Raw genomic sequence first — 25806 nt, forward strand, 5'->3', positions numbered from 1 at the left:
AAACAAGATGATGCTGGTCAGACCCCCAGTGACCAATTTCAAGATGACTGTCAGAGCTGACTGTGCTGTTTCTGCCTGCAGCCCCCTCCCTCCATCTATAAAGGCTCTTGCCCCCTGGTTGGACTTTGGACAGGCATCTGCCTTCCCACCCCTCAACTCTGCCCCACTCTGCCCCTTACCCCACGCGGCTGTGTGTATGCAAAGTCCAGAACCCTGTCACTGCAGCTCTTGCAGAGGGGGTGCGGTTTGCAGAAGAAGGCAGCAGTGGGGAAAGAAATGCTGGTCTCCCTCCAGTCTCAGAGGAGAGTTTCATTTGAAACTGACAGTCACTGACAACAGTCACCTACTTCCAGACACTCCCTAAAGCGTTTCACCATAAACAGATCAGCAAACAGCCTCCCAAAGGCTTGGGTAGAAAGGAGCTCCCTGGCAAAGCTCCTGGACACTGCTCCTTGGTAGAGGAAAGACGAGCATGTGAGCTCAGCTTCTGGACACGGGCCTTCCATGTGCAAGACTCCACCACGTGCTGCTCCAAGACCCACCTTGTGTTTTCTTACAACCTGCTCATCACAGACGCTTAACGTCAAGTCCACCTGAGCCCAGGACCAGAGCCCCCCAATCCAAGACCGGTGGAGGAGCACGAGGCTGTGCTCCTAAAAATGTGATGACGAATGACAATGTTTAATTCAGAATCCTCAGCGAGCACATCAAAATAAAAAGAAAAATACGATTATAGATAATGGTTAGAAAAACGCTCTATATATTTTTTCATAAAAAGAAAAACGTTACATATATATATATTTTAATAAAATAAGCACATCAAGAAAAAAAATCAAAGGGAATTTTCACAGGCTCCTAACCTCACACATAATGGGCCACCAATCCCTGAAAATAAATCTCAATAGAAGTAAGAAAAGATAAGAAACAAAAAGGATAAAGAAACATGCACAGCCAGAGACTTTATGCTCTAACTGTCTAACCTTCTCATTCTATCCACTTGTGAAAGTGGAACTAATGGGGCTAATTCTAATTCTCCTAGCCCAACAGACCGGGCCCAGATGTCATGAAAGGCCCCGTTAGGAAGATTAAGAGGAGCAGGAAGAAAAATGAAAGGTAAATGTGACAACGATGCAAGGTATGATTATCAGGCAATAGAACTGCAGAAGGCGAATGGGAAAACGTGAATGATGTAACCAGGAAGCAGGGGTTTTGTTGTCACTTAGGAGACGGATAGAATGAGGGACCATTTCAAGGGAAGATTTATAGGGACTGAATGGGATGAAGAAAGGAAATATTATCTAGATAAAAACACAACAAATAAAAGAGGAAGCTGGATGAGTTATAAATAAATGGGGGGGTGGTGAGAGAAGACTCCAGAGGGGTTGCAGAGATAAGAGAAAGAAACAGGTTTTAGCTGTGAATAGTAATATATTTTTTTACTGCAACTCTTGGCTTGCAGAATCTTCATTCCCTGACTTAGGATCGAAACCAGAGCTCTTAACCACTCTCAGAGCTCTGGGCTCTCAGAGTCTTAACCACTGGATGGCCAGAGAATCCCCATGCCAATAGTAATTTTAAAAAATCAACAGAAATATCTGATGTTGGTGGAAAATGGAGTTAATGAGGGAAACAATCTAAATATACCTGAAATGAGGCTAGATTGAAACTATTAAAGGTTCATTCCATTTCCTCCACCCTTTATTGCATGTGTGAGGGAAGTGGAAATTCAAAGTAGAATAAAGAAGATTTCTGGGCTCAGATAAAGACCTACAACAATCAGACTTGTAACAGAGATCTAATTATTTCCTGGGATAAGAGCAGGGATAATTTAATTCTGAAGACTGTTGTGAAAAGGTAAAAATAAAAGAATGGAGGAGTGAAGTTTGGGGGAAAATATCATATCTATTTAAAAGTTTTATAATCCCCAAGTATGGATTTCCCTGGTGGTTCAGACAGTGAAGAATCTGTCTGTAATGCGGGAGACCTAGGTTTGATTGCTGGGTCTGGAAGATCCCCTGGAGAAGGAAATGGCAACCCACTCCAGGATTCTTGCCTGGAGAATCTCATGAACAGAGGAGCCTGGTGGGCTACAGTCCATGGGATTGAAAGAGTCAGATACAACTGAGTGACTAAACCACTACCACCCACAACTGTCCTCAATCTTTCAGAGTAAATTTCTCAAATGGTCCTCACCTCCTCACCCAACTTATCTTTCAAACCACCCAGCACCATGCCACTGGAACTTGAAGCTGCTATGCTGGTGTAAAACTCCTTTTCCTTGGAGGTTCCTAACTTTTGGCTTATATACTCTAACACTGTTCCTTGCTATCACTACAACAATAGTTACTGACTTTCACTTACTCCTAGACATGGTCTTCCTCTTACCTCAGGTCCTGCCATCAAGCTGGGAAATGTCCATGGTCCCATGAGCAACTCATTTGACATCCCAGCCTTTCAGTACTTAGACAACTGCCACTCTTTCTAGGGTCTTGCCAGTAGTCATGTACGGATGTGAAAGTTGGACCATAAAGAAGGCTGCTACGGCTGCTGCTGCTGCTAAGTCACTCCAGTCATGTCCAACTCTGCGCAACCCCATAGACAGCAGCCTACCAGGCTCCTCCATCCCTGGGATTCTCCAGGCAAGAGTACTGGAGTGCGTTGCCATTTCCTTCTCCAATGCATGAAAATGAAAAGTGAAAGTGAAGTTGCTCAGTCGTGTCCGACTCTTAGTAACCCCATGGACTGCAGCCTACCAGGCTCCTCCATCCATGGGATTTTCCAGGCAAGAGTACTGGAGTGGGTTGCCATTGCCTTCTCCAATAAAGAAGGATAAGCACCAAAAAAATTGATGCTTTCGAGTTGTGGCGCTGGAGAAGACTCTCGAAAGTTCCTTGGACAGCAAGGATATCAAACCAGTCAATCCTAAAGGAAATCAACCCTGAATATTCATTGGAAGGACTGATGCTGAAGCTCCAACACTTTGGCCACTGATGTGAAGAGGTGACTTATTAGAAAAGACCCTGATGCTGGGAGAGAGTGAAGGCAAAACAAGAAGGGTGGCAGAGGATGAGATAGTTAGATTGCATCATTGACTCAACGGACATGAATCTGAGCAAACTCCAGGAGATGGTAGAGGACAGGGGAATCTGGTAGGCTACAGACCACAGGGTCACAAAGAGTCAGGACATGCCTTAGCGACTGAACAACAACTCCTGCCAGGCACCTTTAATCAGGAAACCTGAGTATCACCCTGCACCTTGGATCACCTAGAACCTTACCTCTGAAATTCACACACCCCACTTTGGCTGCAAATTTCTTCTTACAGTTGGTCACTTGACTAAACCCAGAATTCTGATGTGGCAATCTTTCCCCTGGGGATTGAGAAGGTATCTTTCTTTTAGTTTTCAGGGATGCTTTGGGAAAGTTAGGTACTACTCTAAAGTTCAACCTTGATACCTCGTCTTTTCCCCAGTCTTATGAAATCTCATAATGTGCCCGTCCTGTGAGGGTCTGTTTTCATTCATTATGCTGGGCACCTGGTAGGCTGTTCCAGTCCTGCAGCTGAGGGAAATTTTCTTAAAATGTTGCTCATCATTTCCTCCCCTCTGATTCCTGTTTTCCTTTTTCCTTAAATTGGGGTATAGCTGCTTCGCCATGTTGTGTTAGTTTCCACTGTGCAACGAAGTGAACTAGCTCTAGGTATATATATAGCTCCTCCCTCTTGGACGTCCCTCCCACCCGTCAGGAGGCACCAGGGAATTTTTAATATTTTTATTTGGGCACTTTTAATACTAAGTAGATCATGTTTGTATGGGGGAAATGCTTGCTCTGAAAGGCACAATTTTATTGTATTCTTGAATTAATGGGAAAGTAAATTACTGGATAGAATAAGACAAATAATTCAGACCATTCCTTTCATTTGAACTTACCTAACTAAAACTGCCACAGTGAATAAAACCCAATTTCTATTTAGGCAGTTTCAAAAAATCAAAGTACCTTTCCCACCATGCTTTACTTATTCACAGTTTCTCAGGACCTAACAGATCATGCAGAGTCTTGATTCCCCAGGAGAACTGGATTATTTTCCTCCCACAAATCCATCACAGGAACAGCTTTACTCATTTTATTTCTGTGTGAAAGTGATTTCTCGTTACTCACTTAGGACGTCATGCCTGTTTATTATGTGGGGATAAACAGATACTGGAAAAGAAATGAAAAAAGGAAAATAAGAAGTGGTTTCAAAATGTCAGGAATTCACGTGACTGTAAGGACTATTGTACTATAATTCTGTACTCTATTTTACAACCTATGTTATGATCATCTTTATAATAATATTCACCTTTTTCTTCAAAATGTAAACTACCAACGTGGTAAATGATAACTCACAATTGAGACACTAGCCACTATAAAATAGAAGCTATGGTGATAAAATAAAAGTTTTGCAGCTAGATTCCCAGGCTTGAAGTCAACCCAGAAATCTGGTTTCATTACCCTCAGAAAATGACTTAATCTCTCTAATCCACAGTTTCCTAATCTATAAAATAAGGTTAAGAATAGTACCAGCACATCATAAGAAGTAAGGATGCAATGAGATGGTGGGTCTGGCAAGCATTCAGTAAGTACTCAAAAAATGCTGGCAATTATTATTCTAGTTGTTCATCCATGAACCATGACATCAGTTCGGCCATTGTCAAGCTTGGATACACAGCAGGGTACTGTCACACTGGTGTTGCTCAGTTGCTAAGTCATGTCTGACTCTTTGTGACCCCACGGACTGCAGCATGCCAGGACTACAGAACGAAGTTCAGCTTCAGCATCAGTCCTTCTGATGAACTTCCAGGGCTGATCTCCTTCAGAATGGACTGCTTGGATCTCCTTGCAGTCCAAGGGACTCTCAAGAGTCTTCTCCAACACCACAGCTCAAAAGCATCGATTCTTCGGCGTTCAGTCTTCTCTGCCACATTACTTATTCTGCTCTCATTCATCCCCATCAACCTGCCATGTGGGTTGTTCAACAGTCAGAGCTGCTTCTAAGACTGGGGGACTCTGTGTTTCATATTCCTGCGTCTGGTAGTCTCACACTGGCTTCTCACGTCCACCATGGGCTTTAGACTCTGAACAGCTGCTGGAGAGATTACTGATAACGAAGTGTGTGGCCTGAAATAGTTCTTGACACAAATAGGCTGATCAATGGATCAAAGATGAACACACGAAGACTCTGCAATGTCCAAGAAATGTGTGATGTTTTGCCAGTTATCTTAGAGAAGGAATGGCTGGCATTTGTTTCTTTCTTATTATATTTTCATTTTTCCTAGCTCCCCCCAACGTCATCACCCAAAGACAGTAAACAGAGTATTTAGCATTTCATCAGCATAAGGTAGCTGGTAAAACGTACAAATCTGGAGAGAACTGGAAAGTTTTAAACACTGACATGTAAGTTTAAGTGCCGTGCTCATCAGGCTAAGAGATGGGGCTACAGCGTGGAAGCATTTTGCATAACAATGCATTTACAGTTCAGGAGGCAGAGTTCTGAGGCACATAAATGTCAGCAGCTCCACAGGACCATTGGCACTAATTACTGCTGGCCCAGCTCCCATAGCTCTTGGAGGCTGACAAGCAGAGTGGGCACAATACCAGGTGTGCAACCTTTGAGACGCAATACGTGCATATACTCTTAAGTGAGAGTTAGCATTTTCTGTCCCACTTTGGAGGGGCCACCACATCATTCCAGGTTTCACACCAGCCTACAGGGGGCTTAATAGCAAGTGAGTTGCGGCATTTTGTAAATTCTCGGTGGTAACGATGGGTGTGTCCCATTGCACCTCCCAAATCATCAAAAATATCATCCATGCTTCCATGAAAGAAACAGCAGATTAAGAGAAATATATCTTGTCCATTACCTGGATCATTCTGTGACACTTTGATGATAATTTTTAAATAGCCCCCGAGGCCACTAAACTGCCCAGAGGATGAGGTTATCAGAGCTTTAAACTCAAGTGTCCACACACAAAATCAAACTGTCCCAGTGAACCACCTAAGGGGCAATGCTTGTGTGATGATGAAGGGGGGGCCCACCAGTAAAATTAGTGACTGAGGAAGCAGTTATAAATTTTCTGTACTTTTTAATTTTTGACCCTGTCTTTTTACCAGCTTTCCAGTTCTTTCATAAAAGGGCTGAAAGGGGAGAGGAGGCTGCACGTTTTCAAATTAACAAGGCATCTAGTGGTCAGCCTCCTAGGTTCAAGACTTTGAGGGAGACTGGGGAACCTCTAATATTTACAAAGAGGGAATCTACATGGTCACCTGCACAGAACACCGTCCCCACTCCTGCCGCCTGGCAACTTGGACTGACTGGTTAGGTCTTTCCTGCATGCTTTTCGCACACTACGTTAGGTCTGTTAAATATGCCTCCACCGTACACTCAGCGTGTGTGTGTCCACCAGTCCTGTCCGACTCTTTGCGACCCTGTGGACTACAGCCCTTCAAGCTCCTCTGTCCAAGGGATTCCCAGGCAAAAACACTGCAGTGGGTTGCCATTTCCCACTCCAGGGAATCAACCCAACCTAGGGATCGAACCCAAGTCTCCTGTATCTCCTGCACTGTAGGTACATTTTTTACTGCTGAGCCACTGGGGAAGCCTGTTACACTCAGCATAACCATAATTAAACACATGTGTAAGGATGAGTTTTATGCTTTTTTCTCCTGTGACACCAGCAGCTCTATAGAAAAAAGGACTGTGTCTGTCCCATTCACTTGATGTCCCCCAGCATCCAACACAGAGCTCAACTCAGAGAAGGTGCTCTCGAAATCTCCATGGAATGAATGGATGCCCGTCCACAGCTCCCCTGACTTTGCCCCCGACCCCAGAGTGACTGAGCTGGACTCTGGGGTCACAGCATAGGACTCACAGGGCCTTCTGGCCACTGAGACGGGTGAGGAAGCTCCTCACCCACTTCTGGCCAGAAAGAACAGCAAACAGGCCTTCTAGGACACCCACAAACACCATCCTCTGAACCATGCAATGGATAGTCACTCCATCCATCATCCCGCCATATTTTCCTGTCTCTGGGACCTCATGCAAAGGAACAGGTCTCAAATGTATCACCTTTATTTTTCTCCCACTAATGTTCTTTCTAACACTTCTGCTCTCCTATAAACTCCTCCACCCTCAAGCCATTGCAGGTCCCTCTGTTGGCTTCACGAGGACTGATGAGCTAAAGCTGGGGGAACCATGGGGACCCCATCACAGGGAGAACACAGCCAACACGAAGTGATAACACCCCCTGTACTGAAGAGCCCAGCGCAACCTAATTACTCTGAACTTGTCCCCTGCAGGTCCCACACCCGGGTCAGCATGGGCTTCCACACTGTGAGGTGCCATGACCCTCTCACCGTCAGAACAATAACAGCCTCTCAGAGTCGTCTCCATTAAAGGAGCATACATCACCTGCTACGGTAAGAACAAGCCCCCAGCATCCAGATCCAAGATGCCATGGCAAAGTGAGCCCTTTACCTGTCCTGTCTTGTCCTGAAGTTGCATATTTTGTTTCAGCAAGTTCTTATTGAGTCTCTTTATTTAGATGTGTCCAGAGAGGGGTGATGATGCTTGGCCAGACTAGAGGGTGGGTGAGGAGAACATATTAGAGCAGGCTGTTTACAGAACTCAGAACATCTAAGTGCTCGGTAAACACATTCTGATGGTGCAGACACGCTACTGGTATTTTTACACTATGAAGAAAGAAGAAAATGTTAGTCTGTCAGTTGTGTCTGACTCTTTGCAACCCTATGGATTGTAGCTCACCAGGCTCCTCTGCCCATGGAATTCTCCAAGCAAGCATACTGGAGTGGGTTGCCATTCCCTTCTCTGGGGGATCTTCCCAACTCAGGGATCAAATCCGGGTCTCCTGTATTGCAAGCAGATTCTTTACCATTTGAGCCACCAGGGAAGGCGATAGTATACCCAGAAATAGGAATTCTCAGGTGATGCAGTGGTGAAGAACCCGCCTGCCAATGCAGGAGATGCAAGAGATGCAGGTTCGAGTCTTGGGTTGGGAAGATCCCCTGGAGGAGGAAATGGCAATCCACTCCAGTATTCTTGCCTGGAAAACTCCATGGACAGAGGAGCCTGGGGGGCTATAGTCCGTGGGGCTGCAAAGAGTTGGACGCAACTGAGCACACACACACCAAAAACCACCTACATCTGTGATTTTAATACAGAAATAGTAACCTGCTTTTAAAGAAGTAAAAATAATTTTTGTGATGCAAGTGGAGCTTCTGTACCCATAAAGCAACAGCCTCACTATTCCCAGGGAATTTTTCCCTTGGGGGAGAGTAACCGAAACAGGAAGACATCAGCTGTTCGTTTTCTGCACAGCCATGCGAAATCCTTCTATACAGCTGAGTCTGAAGAAACGAATTTCACTTTCCATAACACATCATGTCAACATGATACAATCAGAAGGCATACTGACCAAGAAGTAGTCAATCATCAGATCAACACTTCAACTGAAAATATTCTCCCATTTGCTACAACAACTGCAGACCAGTTAGAAAAGTCAATGGGTAAAGCCTGAATATTCGTGCAAAATTACGTAGATCAACATCCTGGTGAGATGTGGTATTTGACATACGAACAACAGAACAGCTTTCCATGAAAATTCAGAGACAGAGAGTCATTGAAAGACTAAGGTTAAGTTTCTAAAATTCTTCTCTTTATATAGCAATGGAGAGGGTGTTCCGTACTTTAAAAAAAAAAAAAATTAGCACTAAATCCGTGACAGTTTTCTTTGTCATCATACTGATGTCAAGGAAGCAAAGATCATTATTAACTTATAGGAAGATGATATTCTGGGAGTAGACCTTGCTCAGTACAGTGTTATGAGTTCTCAGCTTATGACTGAAAGCCCAGGGAAAGGAGGGACATGGACAGAATCCAGAATGGATTGTAGGGGATCAGGGTGCTGTGTGCGCATAACTAGCATGTCCCAGAAAGAAGATTCACTGTCTCGGTCCTAAGGAGGTGGACGGGCCTAACGCCTATTATGTAGAGTGAAGTAAGTCAGAAAGAGAAAGATGAAGCCTAACACATACATATGGTATCCAGAAAGATGGGACCGACGATCCTACATGGATCCTACATGCAGGGCAGCAAAGGAGACACAGATGTAAGGAACAGACTTTTGGACTCAGTGGGAGAAGGAGAGGGTGGGATGATTTGAGAGAAGAGCATTGAAACATATACACTACCAGCCAGCGGGAGTTTGATGAATGATGCAGGGCACCCAAAGCCCGTGCTGTGTGACAACCTGGAGTGATGGGGTGGGGAAGGAGGTTGGGGGGTGCAGTTTCAGGATCCGGCGGACACATGTCTACTATGGCTGATTCATACTGATGTATGGCAAAAACCATCACAATACTGTGAAGTAATTAACTCCCAATTAAAATAAGTTAATTTAAAAAAAGGAAGACTCAATCTCAACCTTTATTTTTCAATGACAGTTATTTCAATAAAATGTGATTAACTGGCTTCCATCTGAGTAAGAAAGCCTAAGCCGCACAGCACAGACATTAGGTATATAGGTTTTAAGTGAATTTGAACATCTTTTCATATATTTATGGCCACTGACCACTTTGTTCTTCTATTGTCTAAGTCACCCATTCATATATTTTACCTATTTTTCAAATTAAGTTGTATTTTTTCTATTGATTTTCATATTAAAACTTTGTTTCAGCATTTTCATTCAGTTTATCAACCTTCTTAATTCTATGATGTTCATTATTGCAGACAATGTAAAATTTGTATATAGTTAAATCTTTTTTTTTAAGGTTTCCAGGTTTTATATCATGTTGAGGAAGGCCTTCCTTATTCCCAAATTTTAAACTATTTCAATTATTTTATTATCAGAAAAGATATGCTTAAAAATATGCTATTAAAGTTGTCCATTATGTTGTTCAATGTAATTTTTTAAAAATTCACAGAATTAAAATTGTGCATACACATTTGTGCTAAAAAACCAGTTCTCTGTTCTGATAAAGTGCCACACTCTATTTTTTCCCCCCTAATTATGCTTTTTCTTTTGCTCTTGCAGCCAGGAAGCGCTGAGCCCAGTTTTATCAGGCTCTTCTCTTTTTTATTACTTGTATTTTTAATCCTTGTACATCTGTTATTCTGGGCCCTTTACTGCATGCTACCTTGTATCTTTGCTGAAATCAGAAAGTGTTTAAACAATAAACAAATTAGAAAATGATTAAACAAATAAAGAGAAAGTGATCAAGTGATTTAAAAAGTCTATTATATTTAAACTTTTTTGGGTCATTTGTTTCTTAACCCATCTTTTTAAAAAAATATTGATTTATTTCAGCTGCACTGAGTCTAGCTGCAGCACACAGGGTCTTAGCTGTGGCGTGTGGGGTCTAGTGCCCTGACCAGGGATAGAGCCTGGGCCTCCTGCACTGGGAGGACAGAATCTGAGCCACCGGACCACCGGGGAAGTCCCTCTTCACCCATCTACGATGACTTCCTGGTCTGCTGGAATTAACTGACAGCCAGCTGATAAGATTACAGACCTCTTGTTCTCACTCCAATTGTTGTTCAGTCACTCAGTTGTGTCCAACTCTCCGACCCCATGGACATCAGCACAGCAGGCTTCCCTGTGCTTCACTATTTCCCCGAGTTTGCTCAAACTCGTGTCAGCTGAGTCAGTGATGCCATCCGACCATCTCATCCTCTGTCGTCCCCTTCTTCTCCTGCCTTCAATCTTTCCCAGCATCAGGGGCTTCTCAGCTGGGTCTGTTCTTTGCACCAGGTGGCCAGACACTTCAGCTTCAGCATCAGTCCTTCCAGTGAATATTCAGGGTTGACTTCCTTTAGAATTTACTTGTTTAATCTCCTTGCTGTCCAGGGGATACTCTAATTATTAGGGTACAATTCTGTTTACCTTATTGTGACTGTTCTAATTATTCTTGAATCTAAGTCATCTAAGGCTTAAAGCAAGTGTTTAAATGTTTCCTGAATAAACAAACCAGAAAAAAGTCACTCACAGAAAAAACTCACATCAGAAATCTAGGTTAAAAGGAACAGCCCAAGCATTCCCAGGGTATGTTCTACTGTGGGTACATGTTGCATCTAAAGTCATGGATGACAGTAATTGAACAGATGACCCAAAGACACAAGACCTTACCATCATCAGCCTGGAATCACCAAGGGAAAGAAGCAGCACATCACAGTTTAGAGATACCAGCATGAGTTAAAACAAGGGTTGGTGTTACCCAAGCAATTAGAATAACCCAAATACCCCACAGTCCCAAGAAACCCAATTATTTGGAATTTAACTGTAATTTGCATGCCTGCCTTCTGCTTTTTAATTAGTCTGATGACAGAACAAGGCAAAGGGAAAGCTGATTTGGTATTAGGAACTACATTTTATTTAAATGAAAAATTCATACCTATAGGATAAACGCAAAGTTAAAATTCAGTAATAAAATGTATCTTTTAATCATAATTTTTAAATTGTTATTAAATGAGCTGCTGGAGTAAGAAGAAAGTTAGAAAAGAATGTCTTGAAATCTCTCATCTTCTGCTCTATTTTCCCAATCCACACTTTCCCCGGATAAGTCCATTTCACAGGGACCACAGCCAAGGGTTTACACAGAGGCTGGGGTGGGGTCCTCCATCTAGCAAATGGTGGTGGTTAACTCTTGTTCTAAACACCTTAACACTGCCTCCTTATGTCAATAATGGGAAAATGGATAAGAAGTTTTATGTCTTTGGAAAATCAAACACAGAGCCTTATGTGTATTAAGTTATATGCTGTGCGCTCAGCCGTGTGCTCTTTGTGACCCCATGGACTGTAGCCCACCAGGCTACTCTGTCCATGGGATTTCCCAGGCAAGGATATTGGAGTGGGTGCCATTTCCTTCTCCAGAGGATCTTCCTGACCCAGGGATCGAACATTGGCAGGCAGATTCTTTACCACTGAGCCACTGGGAAGCCCAGGAATTTATTAGAAATCCAATTTCTGAGGCTCCACCCCAGACCCACTGAATAAGTCACTCAGGACGAGAGCCAGTAATCTTTTCTAACAAGCTCTACAGGTGGTTCTGAGGCTCTAAAATTTGATAAACACAGGTCTACAGGATTTATTCAACAACTGTATTTTAACTCACTGTAGGCTTGTCTAGTTATTTTCTATTTAAACCCCAACCAAACTTGTTAAGAAACTGGAACCAAAAGAGAGTCAAAGGTCGTGTGACATTCATTCACTGATTTGCTGACTCATCCAACTGGTAACGGATGGATGCTAAGTAACCACGGGGAGTTAGGCACTGAGGCGACTGCAGGATCAGGGATACTGGGCTAAATAAATGGGACGAGGTCACTGTCCCTGGGGGATTTCCCTCCACGGAGGAAGAACAAAACCAAACAGGTCAATTTATGTGTTACCAGAGGGGATTATGAGGTGATACTCCAATGAAGTGGTCAGGGAATGCAAATTAAAATAACACTGAAATATAATTTCACTCCCATTAAAGGGACAAATTTTTTTTTTAACTAATAAGTATCTATTCTTATCAGCAATATGGGTGGAAATGAAGCCTTTGAAAAGGAATCCAGTCATATCCATTAGCGCATCAAGCACAGCCATCCCACTCCTGGGGATCAATCTTGTAGAATGTCACCGGTTCATGTTCAAGGACATGTACTGAAGCATCGGTTATAGCAGCAAACGCCAGTTACAAAGTGAATGCCTGCCGGTGGGGGAATGTCTGAATAGATCATGGTATATCCACACTAGGCAGCCAGTGAAAAACAGCCATGCACTGACTTTGAGGGCAGCTCTATGACGTGCCTCAGGAAAGCGACATGCAGAAAAATGTACAGGACTTCCCTGGTGGTCCAGTGGTTAAGACTCCGCCTTCTAAAGCAGGGGATGTGGGTTTGACCCCTGGTCAGGAAGCTAAGATCCCACATGCCTCTTGGCCAAAAAAACCCCCCACATAAAACATAAGTAGTATTGCAACACATTCAATAAAGACTTTAAAAATGGTCCACATAAGAGAAAAAAAAATAGGTACAATGCAATTTTACTTTCAGGAACCAGGCCCATCTTTGTGTACATATCGCTGGTACATGAGCACAGGAGCATAGAAGAATAATATGGAGGAATGAACACCCTCAGAGGTGAACCATCTAACGTGGATTCTGGCTCAACACCCAGGCTCCCTCACTCTCAGTATCTTCCTACATGTAGTGCAGAAGATGGGAGGCTAAGCCACATGCTGGATGCTTGGACATCCTGAAGGCAAACATGCATGCGTGAGACATGGGGGGAGAAGGCAGGCAGGGGCCACATCCAGCAGCTTCAGCTGCTCACAAGCACCTTCACGTGTCACACCTTTACATCAGCTGAGTCCCCTGCGTCTGTCACTAGCTTCCCAGGTCAGGAGGGGCATTGACTTTGCTGGCCTGGACACGGCAAGCACAGCATGACTTGGAGCCAGCCTTCTGCCGTAGCTGCTGATCCCTGCATCCTGGCTTGGATGGCACCAGCCTGGAACTAGCAGGGGGATGGAAACCCTGCATCCTTGTCGAGGCAGCAGTGTCTCCCCGGGGATCAGGTACTCACTCCCAGGGTGCAGAGTCTGCAGCTAGCTCCTACCATCCTTCTAGTGATAGATTTCATCAGCACCTGCTTCCCTAAGCAAAATCCGCCTAAATGAGCTTGACCCTTTTTAATTTTTTTTTTTTGCAATGGAAACTGTGATTTGATGGGTTACCAGTCACTAGGAGGAATAAGAAGGAGTTTAGAGAATTTAAACACAGGAATAGATGAAAGTGCCTTGAAAATCGTGGTACTATTATTATCACTAATATTAAAAGCCATCGGAAAGACATCTGTCATCCCATCTAAACAGCTGATGTACCCAGAGACTCTCAGAAGACTTTAATGCAGAAAAAGCTCTCCACTGCAGTTTCTCTGCAGCACGAGTCTTACCAGCCGGTGTGGATGTGGATTTCGGTGCCGGAAGCAAACTCCTGCGGGGTGCTGTCACGCTGGAGGAAGCTGGAGGGGCTGCCCGGCCGGCGCCCTTGGGTGTGTCTTTGGCAGGGAGAGCTGCCTTCAGAGGCGGCTGGTCTTCAGTTCCAAAGGCTGAACCTGCAGGAGGCAGACAGTGCATTAATGACAGCGTCATGAAAAACGGATGGACTCCCTTGCTGGGCACCACCACCAATCTATCCCTGATGCCTCCACCTGCATCAGAACTTGACCCAACTCCTGACGAGTGGCCTTGAAAAGCATTTCTCTGGGATGAGATGTGGAAAAAGAGTTGCCTTCAGTCACTGCAGGGAAGTCTGTCCTCCAAACCCACACGCCACAGGTTCTACCAAATCCAAGAAGAGCTTTGCTCCACTGAAGATTTTATACACACACACACACACACACACACGCATGCACACACAATTTGCTTTTCTGGATGTGCAGCTGCATACACAGGCTTCCCAGATGGTTCAGTGGTAAAGAACCCACCTGCCAATGCAGGAGACACAGGTTTGATCCCTGGGTCAGGAAGAGTCCCTGGAGAAGGAAATGGCAACCCACTCTAGTATTCTTGCCTGGAAAATCCCATGGACAGAGGAGCCTGGTGGGTGATAGTCCATAGGATCACAAAAGAGTCAGACATGACTTGAGCAACTAAACAACAAGCTGTACACACATATGATAAGCATTCATTTTATAAGTGTCAGAGGACGAGCAACAGTGTTCTGAAAACCAGTGTAAGTGTCCCGGAGGAGACAAGAGTAAGCACACACACACGTACACCACTGGTCCAGAAGAGGACTCAGGGCTCCCTGAAACCCGGCTCACTTCATCTTCAGAATAAGGGCTTTGGGATGACGGGAGATGGGTGAGAAGCATGCAGGCAGAGAATCCCTTTGAAATTCATGAAGCTTTTGATCTGACGAGCCGAGGCCTCATCGGACTCAGGGTGCTACCCTAGTGGCTCAGTGGAAAAGAACCTGCCTGTCGATGCAGGAGATGCAAATTCCATCCCTAGGTCTGGAAGATCCCCTGGAAAAGGAAATGGCAACCCACTGCAGGATTCTTGGCTGGAAAATCCCAAGGACAGAGGAGCCTGGCAGGCTACAGTCCATGGGGGTGCAAAGAGTCGGACACGACCGAGTGTCTAAACAACAGCAACAGCATCAAATGAAGAGGATCCTGCATGAGAGCCCAGTTTATTGCAAAGGCAGAAGATGTCTATCGGTCATTGCAGTTTTCTATTCAACATAGAAACAGGCTCTGTGTCTACAGAATAGCTTCTTTATGATGGGCTGCTCTGAAGACAGGGCATACTGGGATTTGTGTCAGATTTAAATGCCAGAATGGTCGTGGCCCATTTTTTCTCCTCTATAAATTTTCAAACCTACTACGCTGGCTACATCTGTAATCTCTTAAAGACAATGACACCACCATCTATTCCTATTAAAGGACAAATCTTCTAAATGCACCTCTGAGTAACAGCTGCAAAGACTAATCTACCAAATTAAATAGAAAGCCTGAATATATTGAGATTGCTGCCTGTTGGGATGAAAACTATCCAGTTAGGAACGTGACTGTCTACCACGGAAAATACACACTGACAGCTGGAAGATATATACATAACTGTAGTGAAAGATTAAAGTTTTTGTTTCCATCATTTTAAAAGGATAGCCCTAACATTCTATGCAGATAGGGCCTGCATCAAAATGATAACATTATTAAAATGGTTTTAGTGTTCGAATGTTCAGGAGTTTAATTTAACCCCTCAAAGTAAGAGATGGCTGCTTTCCTCCCTCTGAAGACCTGAAAGTCTGTTTAAAATAAGTGAAATATTTAGGAAGTATTTAGGAAGAAAGAATAAAGACTGCTATTTCCTAACACAGAACCTATGCCCTATAGTTCTCTGAAGGTCCTGTGTAAGGTTTTAAATAGTTCTAAACAGGGCTATCACTGTCCCAACAAAGGTCCATGTTGTCAAAGCTATGGTTTTTCCAGTAGTCATGTACGGATGTGAGAGTTGGATCATAAAGAAGCTGAGTGCTGAAGAATTGATGCTTCTGAACTGTGGTGTTAGAGAAGACTCTTGAGAGTCCCTTGGACTGCAAGGAGATCCAACCAGTCCATCCTAAATGAAATCAACCCCGAATATTCACTGGAAGGACTGATGCTGAAGCTCTAACTCTTTGGCCAACTGATGCAAAAAGTCAACTTATTGGAAAGGATCCTGATGTTGGGAAAGATTGAGGGCAGGAGGAGAAGGTGGTGACAAAGGATGAGATGGTTGGATGGCATCAATGACTCAATGGACATGAGTTTGAGCAAACTCTGGGAGATGGTGAAGGACCGGGAAGCCTGGCATGCTGCAGTCTTTGGGGTTGCAAGGAGTCAGACACGACTTAGGGACTAAACAAAAACAACAAAAGACAGGGGTAGGAAATACATCTGATTCACACACAGTACAAAAATGATGAAACTCCACTGAAAGGAGGTACACTGTACCCTGAATTTCAGATTTAAAAGTAAGCACAGGAGCAGAAAAAATGAAACCAGACCACTGCCACACAGTACGCAAAAATCAGGTCAAAATGGATTAAAGACCTGAATATAAGACCTGAAGCCATGAAACTCCTAGAAGAAAACACAGGCAGTACGCACCCTGTGACATTGGTCTTCACAGTATCGGTCTAGAAACGTCTCTTCAGGAAAGGGAAACAAAAGTAAAAATAAGCAAACAAGATTATATCAAACTAGAAAGCTTCTGTAATGAAATTAGGAGACAACCTACTAAATGGGAGAAGATATTTGCAAATAATATATCCAATAATGGGTTGATATCTAAAATATATTTTAAAAACTCATACAACAACCCTATTAAAAATAGGCAGAGGTGCTGAATAGACATTTTTACATAGAAAACATATAGATGGCCAACAGAGGCATGAAAAAATGTTCAGCATCACTAAATTCACATGGAATTAGCTAACATTCAGCCTCCTGCTGACATACTGCCAGAATAATCTACCTACTGAAAATGGCACTGGAAGGTGAACATCAAATCTTTCATAAGCACCTTTTATTTAACAATTTATTAAATACTCTTAAGAAGAGGAATATTTTGTATCATTTGCCAAGTTCAAATGTCCTTTTATCAAATCCTTCTGTGCTTGGCATTATTCTCTTATATGAAATTTATAATTCAGTGAACTCTCAATTTGGAAGTTCGGCTGTTATCCAGGCTGGGAAGTAATTCATCTGTTTGAAGTATGAAGTGTCAAGGAAGCTTTGTAATCCCCTTTGAGAAAAGCCTTGAATTACCAAAAAATAAAATGAAACAAGATAATATAATAAAATAAAACTGAACTCCCTTCTTGTCCATTATTGTGGGAGACAGCTGCCAGTAAACAATACCCCTCTTTGAAAACCAGTTGAAGTTGACCAGCACTTCAGTTCGGTTCAGTTCAGTTCAGTTCATTTGCTCAGTCGTGTCTGACTCTTTGCGACCCCATGAATCGCAGCACGTCAGGCCTCCCTCTCCATCACCAACTCCGGAGTTCACTCAGACTCACGTCCATTGAGTTGGTGATGCCATCCAGTCATCTCATCCTCTGTCGTCCCCTTCTCCTCCTACCCATAATCCCTCCCAGCATCAGAGTCTTTTCCAATGAGTCAACTCTTCGCATGAGGTGGCCAAAGTACTGGAGCTTCAGCTTTAGCATCATTCCTTCCAAAGAAATCCCAGGGCTGATCTCCTTCAGAATGGACTGGTTGGCTCTCCTTGAAGTCCAAGGGACTCTCAAGAGTCTTCTCCAACACCACAGTTCAAAAGCATCAGTTCTTCGGTGCTCAGCCTTCTTCACAGTCCAACTCTCACATCCATACATGACCACAGGAAAAACCATAGCCTTGACTAGACAGACCTTAGTCGGCAAAGTAATGTCTCTGCTTTTGAATATGCTATCTAGGTTGGTCATAACTTTTCTTCTAAGGAGTAAGTGTCTTTTAATTTCATGGCTGCAATCACCATCTGCAGTGATTTTGGAGCCCCCAAAAATAAAGTCTGACACTGTTTCTACTGTTTCCCCATCTATTTCCCACGAAGTGATGGGACCGGATGCCATGATCTTCGTTTTCTGAATGTTGAGCTTTAAGCCAACTTTTTCACTCTCCACTTTCACTTTCATCAAGAGGCTTTTTAGTTCCTCTTCACTTTTTGCCATAAGGGTGGTGTCATCTGCATATCTGAGGTTATTGATATTTCTCCTGGCAATCTTGATTCCAGCTTGTGTTTCTGCCAGTCCAGCGTTTCTTATGATGTAGTCTGCATAGAAGTTAAATAAGCAGGGTGACAATATACAGCCTTGACATACTCCTTTTCCTATTTGGAACCAGTCTGTTGTTCCATGTCCAGTTCTAACTGTTGCTTCCTGACCTGCATACAGATTTCTCAAGAGGCAGGTCAGGTGGTCTGGTATTCCCATCTCTTTCAGAATTTTCCACAGTTGATTGTGATCCACAGAGTCAAAGGCTTTGGCATAGTCAATCAAGCAGAAATAGATGTTTTTCTGGACCTCTCTTGCTTTTCCCATGATCCAGCGGATGTTGGCAATTTGATCTCTGGTTCCTCTGCCTTTTCTAAAACTAGCTTGAACATCAGGAAGTTCACAGTTCACGTATAGACACTTTATTCAGTAAATGACAAGTCCTCTGAATTTGCAAAGAGCTGCTGAATTTGTAACTGCTCTAGTATTTGACAACAATGCAGATAATCAAACCACTGCTCGATAAGAGGAGAAAGCACCTGGAAATGAACCATGCCTGGGTGAGCCAGAGGTGCTCCTGAGGACCCAGCCAGTGGGAGTGGCCCACGCATGTAATGAGCCATCCCATTCTCAACCAGCCAGAGTCTCCTGCAGTGGATGAGCATACACGGATGATGAGTCTGAGCAGATCTGGGCCTGCACCACGGACAGAGGAGGACGTGTGAAAATTGAGGCCAGACAAGGCGGCACTGAAGGAATGAAAGTCCCTGGAAGGAGCTGAGACACCAGGAGGAGGAAGTGCAGATTTACGGGAGCCCTGAGAACACCGCGCAGAGTGATGAGTGTGTCCCCCCAGCCCGTTCCAGAGGGTGATTCGGACCATGACTGCAGCCAGGGCTTCCGATCCACATCCCTACATCATTTACCGGGAATGTGGATAGCTGAAGCTGAGCTCTAAAAGAAGAAAAGAATGGATCGAGAGATGAACACCAACCAGACTAGAATGAGGTTGGGAAGACTGTAGAAAAATAACAAATCTGTTATTAATACCATGAAGGCATTACAGCCAAACTTGAAGAAACATCTTTCTTTGATTCTGAGTATTTATCTGTCTTATAATGATTCATCTTCCCTGATTTTTTTAAACAATCCCAAGCAATCAAGTTGTATAATGTTCTGGCTGCACGACTGCCTCACTGATGCATATTTCATTGACTTAGCCGTATTTATCACTTGGCAGCAAAATTTAGTTTAATTATTAAAGTACCAACTGAATGTTTTATTTCCTGCCTCCTGCATATTTTAACTCAGGTGTATGCTTTATTTCTCACCGAAGTGCTAAGGTAAACCCTCTAGCTTATCATTTCAGCAAAGATGTATCTTTGCCTAAATGAAGAAGATCAAGACTCTGTGGGAGGCTCTGCCCCGGGCAAGGGGCACTTGACAGACACGGTCGTGTCTTCACACCACTTATATTCCAGTGGGGGACACCCAGACCCAAACAGGTACAGATAAACAAGATCATCTCTAACTGCCATCAGTTATGAAAGAAACACAGGAGCAGGAGGAACTCAAGGGTAAAGGAGGGGACATCACTGTAAGTGGAGAGGCTGGGCAAGAGGGAACGTCTAAACATTTCTTTCTGCTGCACACTAGCCCCCACCCTCCTTTATTACTATTATTTTCTTAACCTTTGTTTTTGCAACCTAAGCCATCCCCTCAGGGAACAAGCATTTTATTTACTTATTTAAACTTTTTATTTTGTATTGGAATATAGACCAATTAGGGGCTTCCCTGACAGCCCAGTTGGTAAAGAATTCGCCTGCCATGCAGGAGATCCCAGTTCGATTCCCGGGTTGGGAAGATTTGCTGGAGAAAGGATAGCCTACCCACTCCAGTATTCTTGGGCTTCCCTTGTGGCTCAGCTGGTAAAGAATACGCCTGCAGTGTGGGAGACCTGAGTTCTATCCCTGAGTTGGGAAGATCCCCTGGAGAAGGGAAAGGCTAGCCACTCCAGTTTTCTGGCCTGAAGAATTCCATGGATTGTATAGTCCATGGGGTGGCAAAGAGTCAGACACAACTGAGCGACTTTCACTTTCATAAACCAATTAACAATGACAGTATCAGGTGGATAGTGAAGGGATCAGCCATACATATACATGTATCCATTCTCCCCCAAACTCCTCTCACATCCAGACTGCCATATAACATTGAGTAGAGATCCCTGTGTACAGTAGGTCCTTGTTGGTTATTCGTTTTAAATATAGCAGTGTGCGCATGTCCATTCCAAACTCCCTAACTATCCCTTCCCACCATCCTCCCCCCAGCAGCCGTAAGTTCACCAAGTCTGTGAGTCTCTTTCTGTTTTTTAAGTAAGTTCATTTGTAACCTGTCTTTTTAGATTCCTCACATAAGGGATGTCACTTGATATTTCTCCTTCTCTGTCTGACTTCCTTAACTCAGTATGACCATCTTTTTGATTATTAATGACCATCGTTGCTCTTGAAACTTAGAATTGAAGTGTCGGAACCCTCCTGACTCTCTCCCTTTTATCAACCAATTCAAGGCAGTGTGCTTCCGTTTCCGTTACAGACTTCAGATTTATACCCCTTGTCTGCCCTCATGTCACTCCCTCAGCACCTGTTGGGGACACAGTGGCAGGGCCCTACCCTTCCCCTCCCACCCCCTTCAATGCTCCTTCGTTCAGTGCGTCCCCTCCCTATACCTCTACCCGGTTTTCCAAGTAAATCCCAAAGTCGCCTTCCTGGTACTCCAAAGAGAAAATGAGTCACTCAGTCATGTCTGACTCTTTGCAACCCCATGGACTGTGTCCATGGAATTCTCCAGGCAAGTATTCTGGAGTGGGTAGCCTTTCCCTTCTCCAGGGGATCTTCCCAACCCAGGGATCGAGCCCAGGTCTCCTGCATTGCAGGCAGATTCTTTACCAGCTGAGCCACAAGGGAAGCCCAAGAATACTGGAATGGGTAGCCTATCCCTTCTCCAGCAGATCTTCCCTACCCAGCAATTGAACTCGGGTCTCCTGCATTGCAGGCAGATTCTTTACAAACTGAGTCATCAGGGAAGCCCTTCTGGTACTCTAATTCTTCCACTATCTAGTCCCATCATATTTTTCTGACCTAAGTTCCCACCAGCACATCAAGCACAGTGCAAACTCCAGGCAGGCAGGATTCCGCACTGTGACTTCCTGCTCCACCGTCAACAAGGCTGTGCTGGAGAAGTACTTGCTGTAAGGATGAAGGAAGGACTAAGTGCAAACCTGTCCCACGGGGACAGTGCTTCCCTTCGTAGCCAATTCCTTTTCTCCATTTCTGAGCCCAGAGCTTCACACTTTCCTCAACAGCTCCCATGAATGCAGACATACTGAGCATGGCCAAGGTGGGGGTGGAGGAATTTGTTGTTTAAAAGGTGTCAACTGTCTGTGATGTAGTGAGGTGCTTTTCAAACATTTTTAAAACAATATGCAGAAAAATAAACAGCAGAATTTAACAGTTTTGGGGTCTTTTGCCCAAGTATCCCACCCCTCTCTCCAAGAGAGTGTACTGTTTACCTATTATTTTTACTCTGTATCATTTCAGTTCTTGCTTCAGTCTCATCTTCAGCATTCATCTCTGGGTTTGATAAAGTTTGAGAGGATAATAGTAAAATGGTTAAGATGGCCTAGATTCAAAGCCTGGACAAGAGGTTTACTCTCTCTCTGTTTCATTCCTTCAGCTGTAAAAGGGAGAATAACAGTGGATATCATCACAGTTATTGCTTTAAAGGAGTTACTATTATACATATTTAGACTAAAGTGCTTAGAATAGTTTCGGACACATCTAAGCCCTTAGTAAAGGCAACATTGACCCTATGCCCACTAACCCAACACTGAGCCTCATTCAAAGCACATTAGTCTCATCAGGCTTGCCTCTTGCTTTTCTTCCAACCACCAACATCTCATGGCTTCACGTCTCTCCAACGCAATGACTGGGGTCTAGCTCTGAAGAGGTAACTCTAAAGAGCCATGGTTCTTTATCCATCTCTCCCCAGTAACCTAAGTCCTAAGGAAAGAAGGAAAAACACGCGGCATGTGTTTCGCTCCTCCCACTTCACCTAGGGCAAGTGTTGTTCTTTAGCTTCTCAGTCGTGTCCGGCTCCTCATGACCCCATGGCCTGTGGCCCGCTAGGCTCCTCTTGTCCATGGAATTCTCCAGGCAAGAATACTACAGGGAGTTGTAGTTTCCTTCTCCAAGGAATCTCCCCAATCCAAAGATCAAACCCGTGTCTCCTGCATTGGCAGGTGAATTCTTTACCACTGAGCCACCTGGGAAGCCCAGAGCAAGTGTTGACTTCTCACTAACCCAAGGCTGGCCTGAGTATCTTCCTCAGAACAGTTTTCCAGGAGTCCAGTAAGTGGTTCCAGCCCTAGGCCAGGAGACATCAGCTACACCGCCTCCCCATGAGGCAGCAGGATGCAGTTCTGTGGGTCAGGAGTGGGGTGAAGAGGGTTCACCAGGTCCACAGGAATTCTCTGGATTCCTGCTGCAGGGTTCCTCTTCCTGAGCTCTTCCATCGGAGCCCTCACAGCAAGTCTTAAGAGCAGTAATAAGAGCGCCATATAGCACAGTCATGGACACCATGGGCTCTGCCCAAACTCAAGACCGGATTTGAAACTTACTAGCAACATTCTCCTTAAAATGTTAATTCATGCAGCCTCTTTAGTGAAATAGTTTATTTATTCATTTACCCTATGTCGCTAGATTAGCCTGAGACTTCAACGAGATAATGTACATCACTTTGTAAAATGCCTGGTACTCAATAAAAGTTAGCTGTCATCCACAGTGTGTACAGCAACACCATCAAAAGCAGCCCTGTTTCATCAGCTGTCACTTCTTCAAGAGCCCCCTCTGTCCCACATGCCAGCTGGCTTTGTGAAATCTTGTTCCATGCAAGCCCTATGAAAATACCCTCAAAACATCTCTCCCCCCAACACACCAGACCAGTCAAGGAAGCAGATGATTTCTGCAGGCAGCAGATGCCGACAATGCCAGCCACCTCTACCTTCACAGGTTCCCAGGGCTTCAGTAGGTAGCTGTCACAGTGACCCAGGGCTAGGCATTCTCTTTCCCCAAATTTCCTTCTTTTGACAATGATTACAAATAAATCGTCACAGAAGAGAACAAGAAACACCTCTGTCCCCTCTTCTTACTCCCCACCCAGACATTCCAGGAAAACCTTCCTGGAATCCATTCTAACATATAGCAAAGAGGGTCTTCTTTCTTACGTCTCCTCAGGAAATGGGGAAATATGGGTACAGCTCAACTGGTTAAGAGAGGTTCATAGTGCAGGGACATGAATGGTAAAGGGAGGGTGGGTCTGTGTGAGTGGTACCATTCCCTCCCATCTGTGACACCCTGAGACGTGGGCCAGCCTTCCTGTCCTCTGTAGCCTCATTAAATGCCATCTTCTCTATAACATCTTCTCTCAATTCCCTGCTAAGTAACAGACTCTAAGAAAGACCAAGCTGGTTATCAAACAGAGCAAAGGTTGGGGTGATCAGACCACCTCTCTTAAGATCATAGATATAATCACAGAGGGTAAAAGCCAGCATCTCCCAGCCCAGGGCATGTGAACTCCCAGCACATAAGTGACTGAAAGCTTCCTTTTGATCTAAGAAATTCTCTTTAATATTTACCAAGTCACATTCCCAAAGGAGAGAGCATGGTCAAATATTGATGCAGGTTAGTGACTTAAAAGATCAAGGGCTAATACGGTTTTTCAAGAGACTTTTGAGTAATTAAAAGCAACCTCTTACCATTCCTCCTTTATATCAATTAGACTGGTTATCATAAATCCCTTTTCCCTACCTGAAGTCCTTAAAAGCGTGAGCCCTCACTCGTGAAGACTCTGGTTCATCACTGTGTGAATCTTTTAGTAGTTAAAACCTTGGGGAAAATATTTAAACTGGAACATTTTAATTATACGCTTAATATAGGAGTTGTTAAAAGATAAGAGCATCTGATTTGAACTCAATTTAAATTCTGCTGAAGTTATTAATATGGTACAAGAAATTATAGAAATGATCGAGGACTTATCCACCAGTTTCTGTTAACAGACCAATAAGAAAGGTTAGTTGTTCCACTTCCATAACTTGGATTTTGGGCTCTACTATAGTTTGCTTTTTGTGTTGCAGGTCTGTTTAATTAATTGTTCCAAAATATCTGAGGGTTGTGTGTTAGTCACGCAGTTGTGTCAGACTCTTTGCGATCCCATGGACTAATGCACACCAGGCTTCCCTGTTCCTCACCGTCTCCCGGAGTTTGCTCAGACTCATGGCCATTGAGTCAGTGATGCCATCCATCTAATTCTCTGTCGTCCCCTTCTCCTCCTGCCTTCCATCTTTCCCAGCATCAGGGTCTTTCAACTAAGTCAAATGCTGAAAAGTGGATCATGGCAACTGAGCCCCAACCTTCCATTCCATATATTTTTAAACAAGGCAGGAGTTGCTACAAAGAAGTCAGAATTGTTCCCCAAGCCGTGATTTCTTACACTCTTAAAAAGAACCCTTTCTTTCTTTTCCTGGTCTTTTACTGGTTCTCATAATCTTTTGTTTTTAATTGGAATATAATTGCTTTACAACATCGTGTTAGTTTCTGCTGTATAACAAAGCTAATCAGCTATATCTATACATATATCCCCACTTGTTGGACCTCCATCACCCTCACGCCCAAATCCCACCCATCTGGGTTATCATGGAACATGGAGTAAGTTCCCTATAGAGCAGGTTCTCACTAGCTATGTATTTTACACATGGTAATGTTTATATGTCAATCTCCCAAAAGAACCCTTTCTACTCAGGAGCTTCTGGAGAAAATGAAACCTTAAAGGGAAATAACTGAACAGCCTCTTCACATATGAACAGCCTATTGGCCTTAAGGTGATTTGTCAACTTGTAAATCCAAATATTCATCCCTTGAACTCTAAGAATTTTCTCTCCTCTCCTGGGAGCTAGAAAACTCTCTCTTTTCTTTCAGGGTTCAAGAGGGTAGGTTTGTCCCCTTTTATTTCTCTTTCAGCATAGCACTGGTTTTATTCTTCTGTGTCATCTTCATTATTCTCTCCCTTTAGCCCAGAGTTTCCCAGCAGGATATCATCCACGTCTTGGACCAGGTAAGTCTTTGCTGCGAAGGCTGCCCTGTGATTGTAGGATGGTCAGCAGTGTCCACGGATCCGGGAGCACTCTCTCTCCCTGCCCATTCCCAATTTGACTGGGGTGACGAACAATAATCGTCTCCAGACAGTGTCAAATGCCCTCGGGGGCAAAAACCATCCCTGGCAAGAACCACTGCTCTAGCTGAATGGAAGATCGAAAGATTTAGTCGAAAGACAGTACTTGTCTTAGTGGCAAATGAGACTGATAACATCTAAAATTCTGCCGAGTTAGCTTGATAGCTAACTCTTTAATAGTTCTTGATAGGTAACTTTTGGTTACTTCTTTAGATAAACTA

The 25806-nt window shown here is 43.9% G+C and overlaps 1 protein-coding gene across 1 annotated transcript in view; it reads right to left on the reverse strand.

The window, feature by feature from the left end:
• The window catches only part of MTUS2 (microtubule associated scaffold protein 2), a 368115-nt gene that overhangs the window by 125811 nt on the left and 216498 nt on the right, over positions 1-25806 (reverse strand). Inside the window, exon 6 of the mRNA XM_069601648.1 lies at positions 13995-14156. Coding sequence (XP_069457749.1) covers positions 13995-14156 — 162 coding nt within the window. The remainder of the gene's footprint in view (positions 1-13994; positions 14157-25806) is intronic.

The sequence above is a fragment of the Ovis canadensis genome, chromosome 10 (assembly GCF_042477335.2).
Source record: "Ovis canadensis isolate MfBH-ARS-UI-01 breed Bighorn chromosome 10, ARS-UI_OviCan_v2, whole genome shotgun sequence".
NCBI classification, from domain to species: domain Eukaryota; kingdom Metazoa; phylum Chordata; class Mammalia; order Artiodactyla; family Bovidae; genus Ovis; species Ovis canadensis.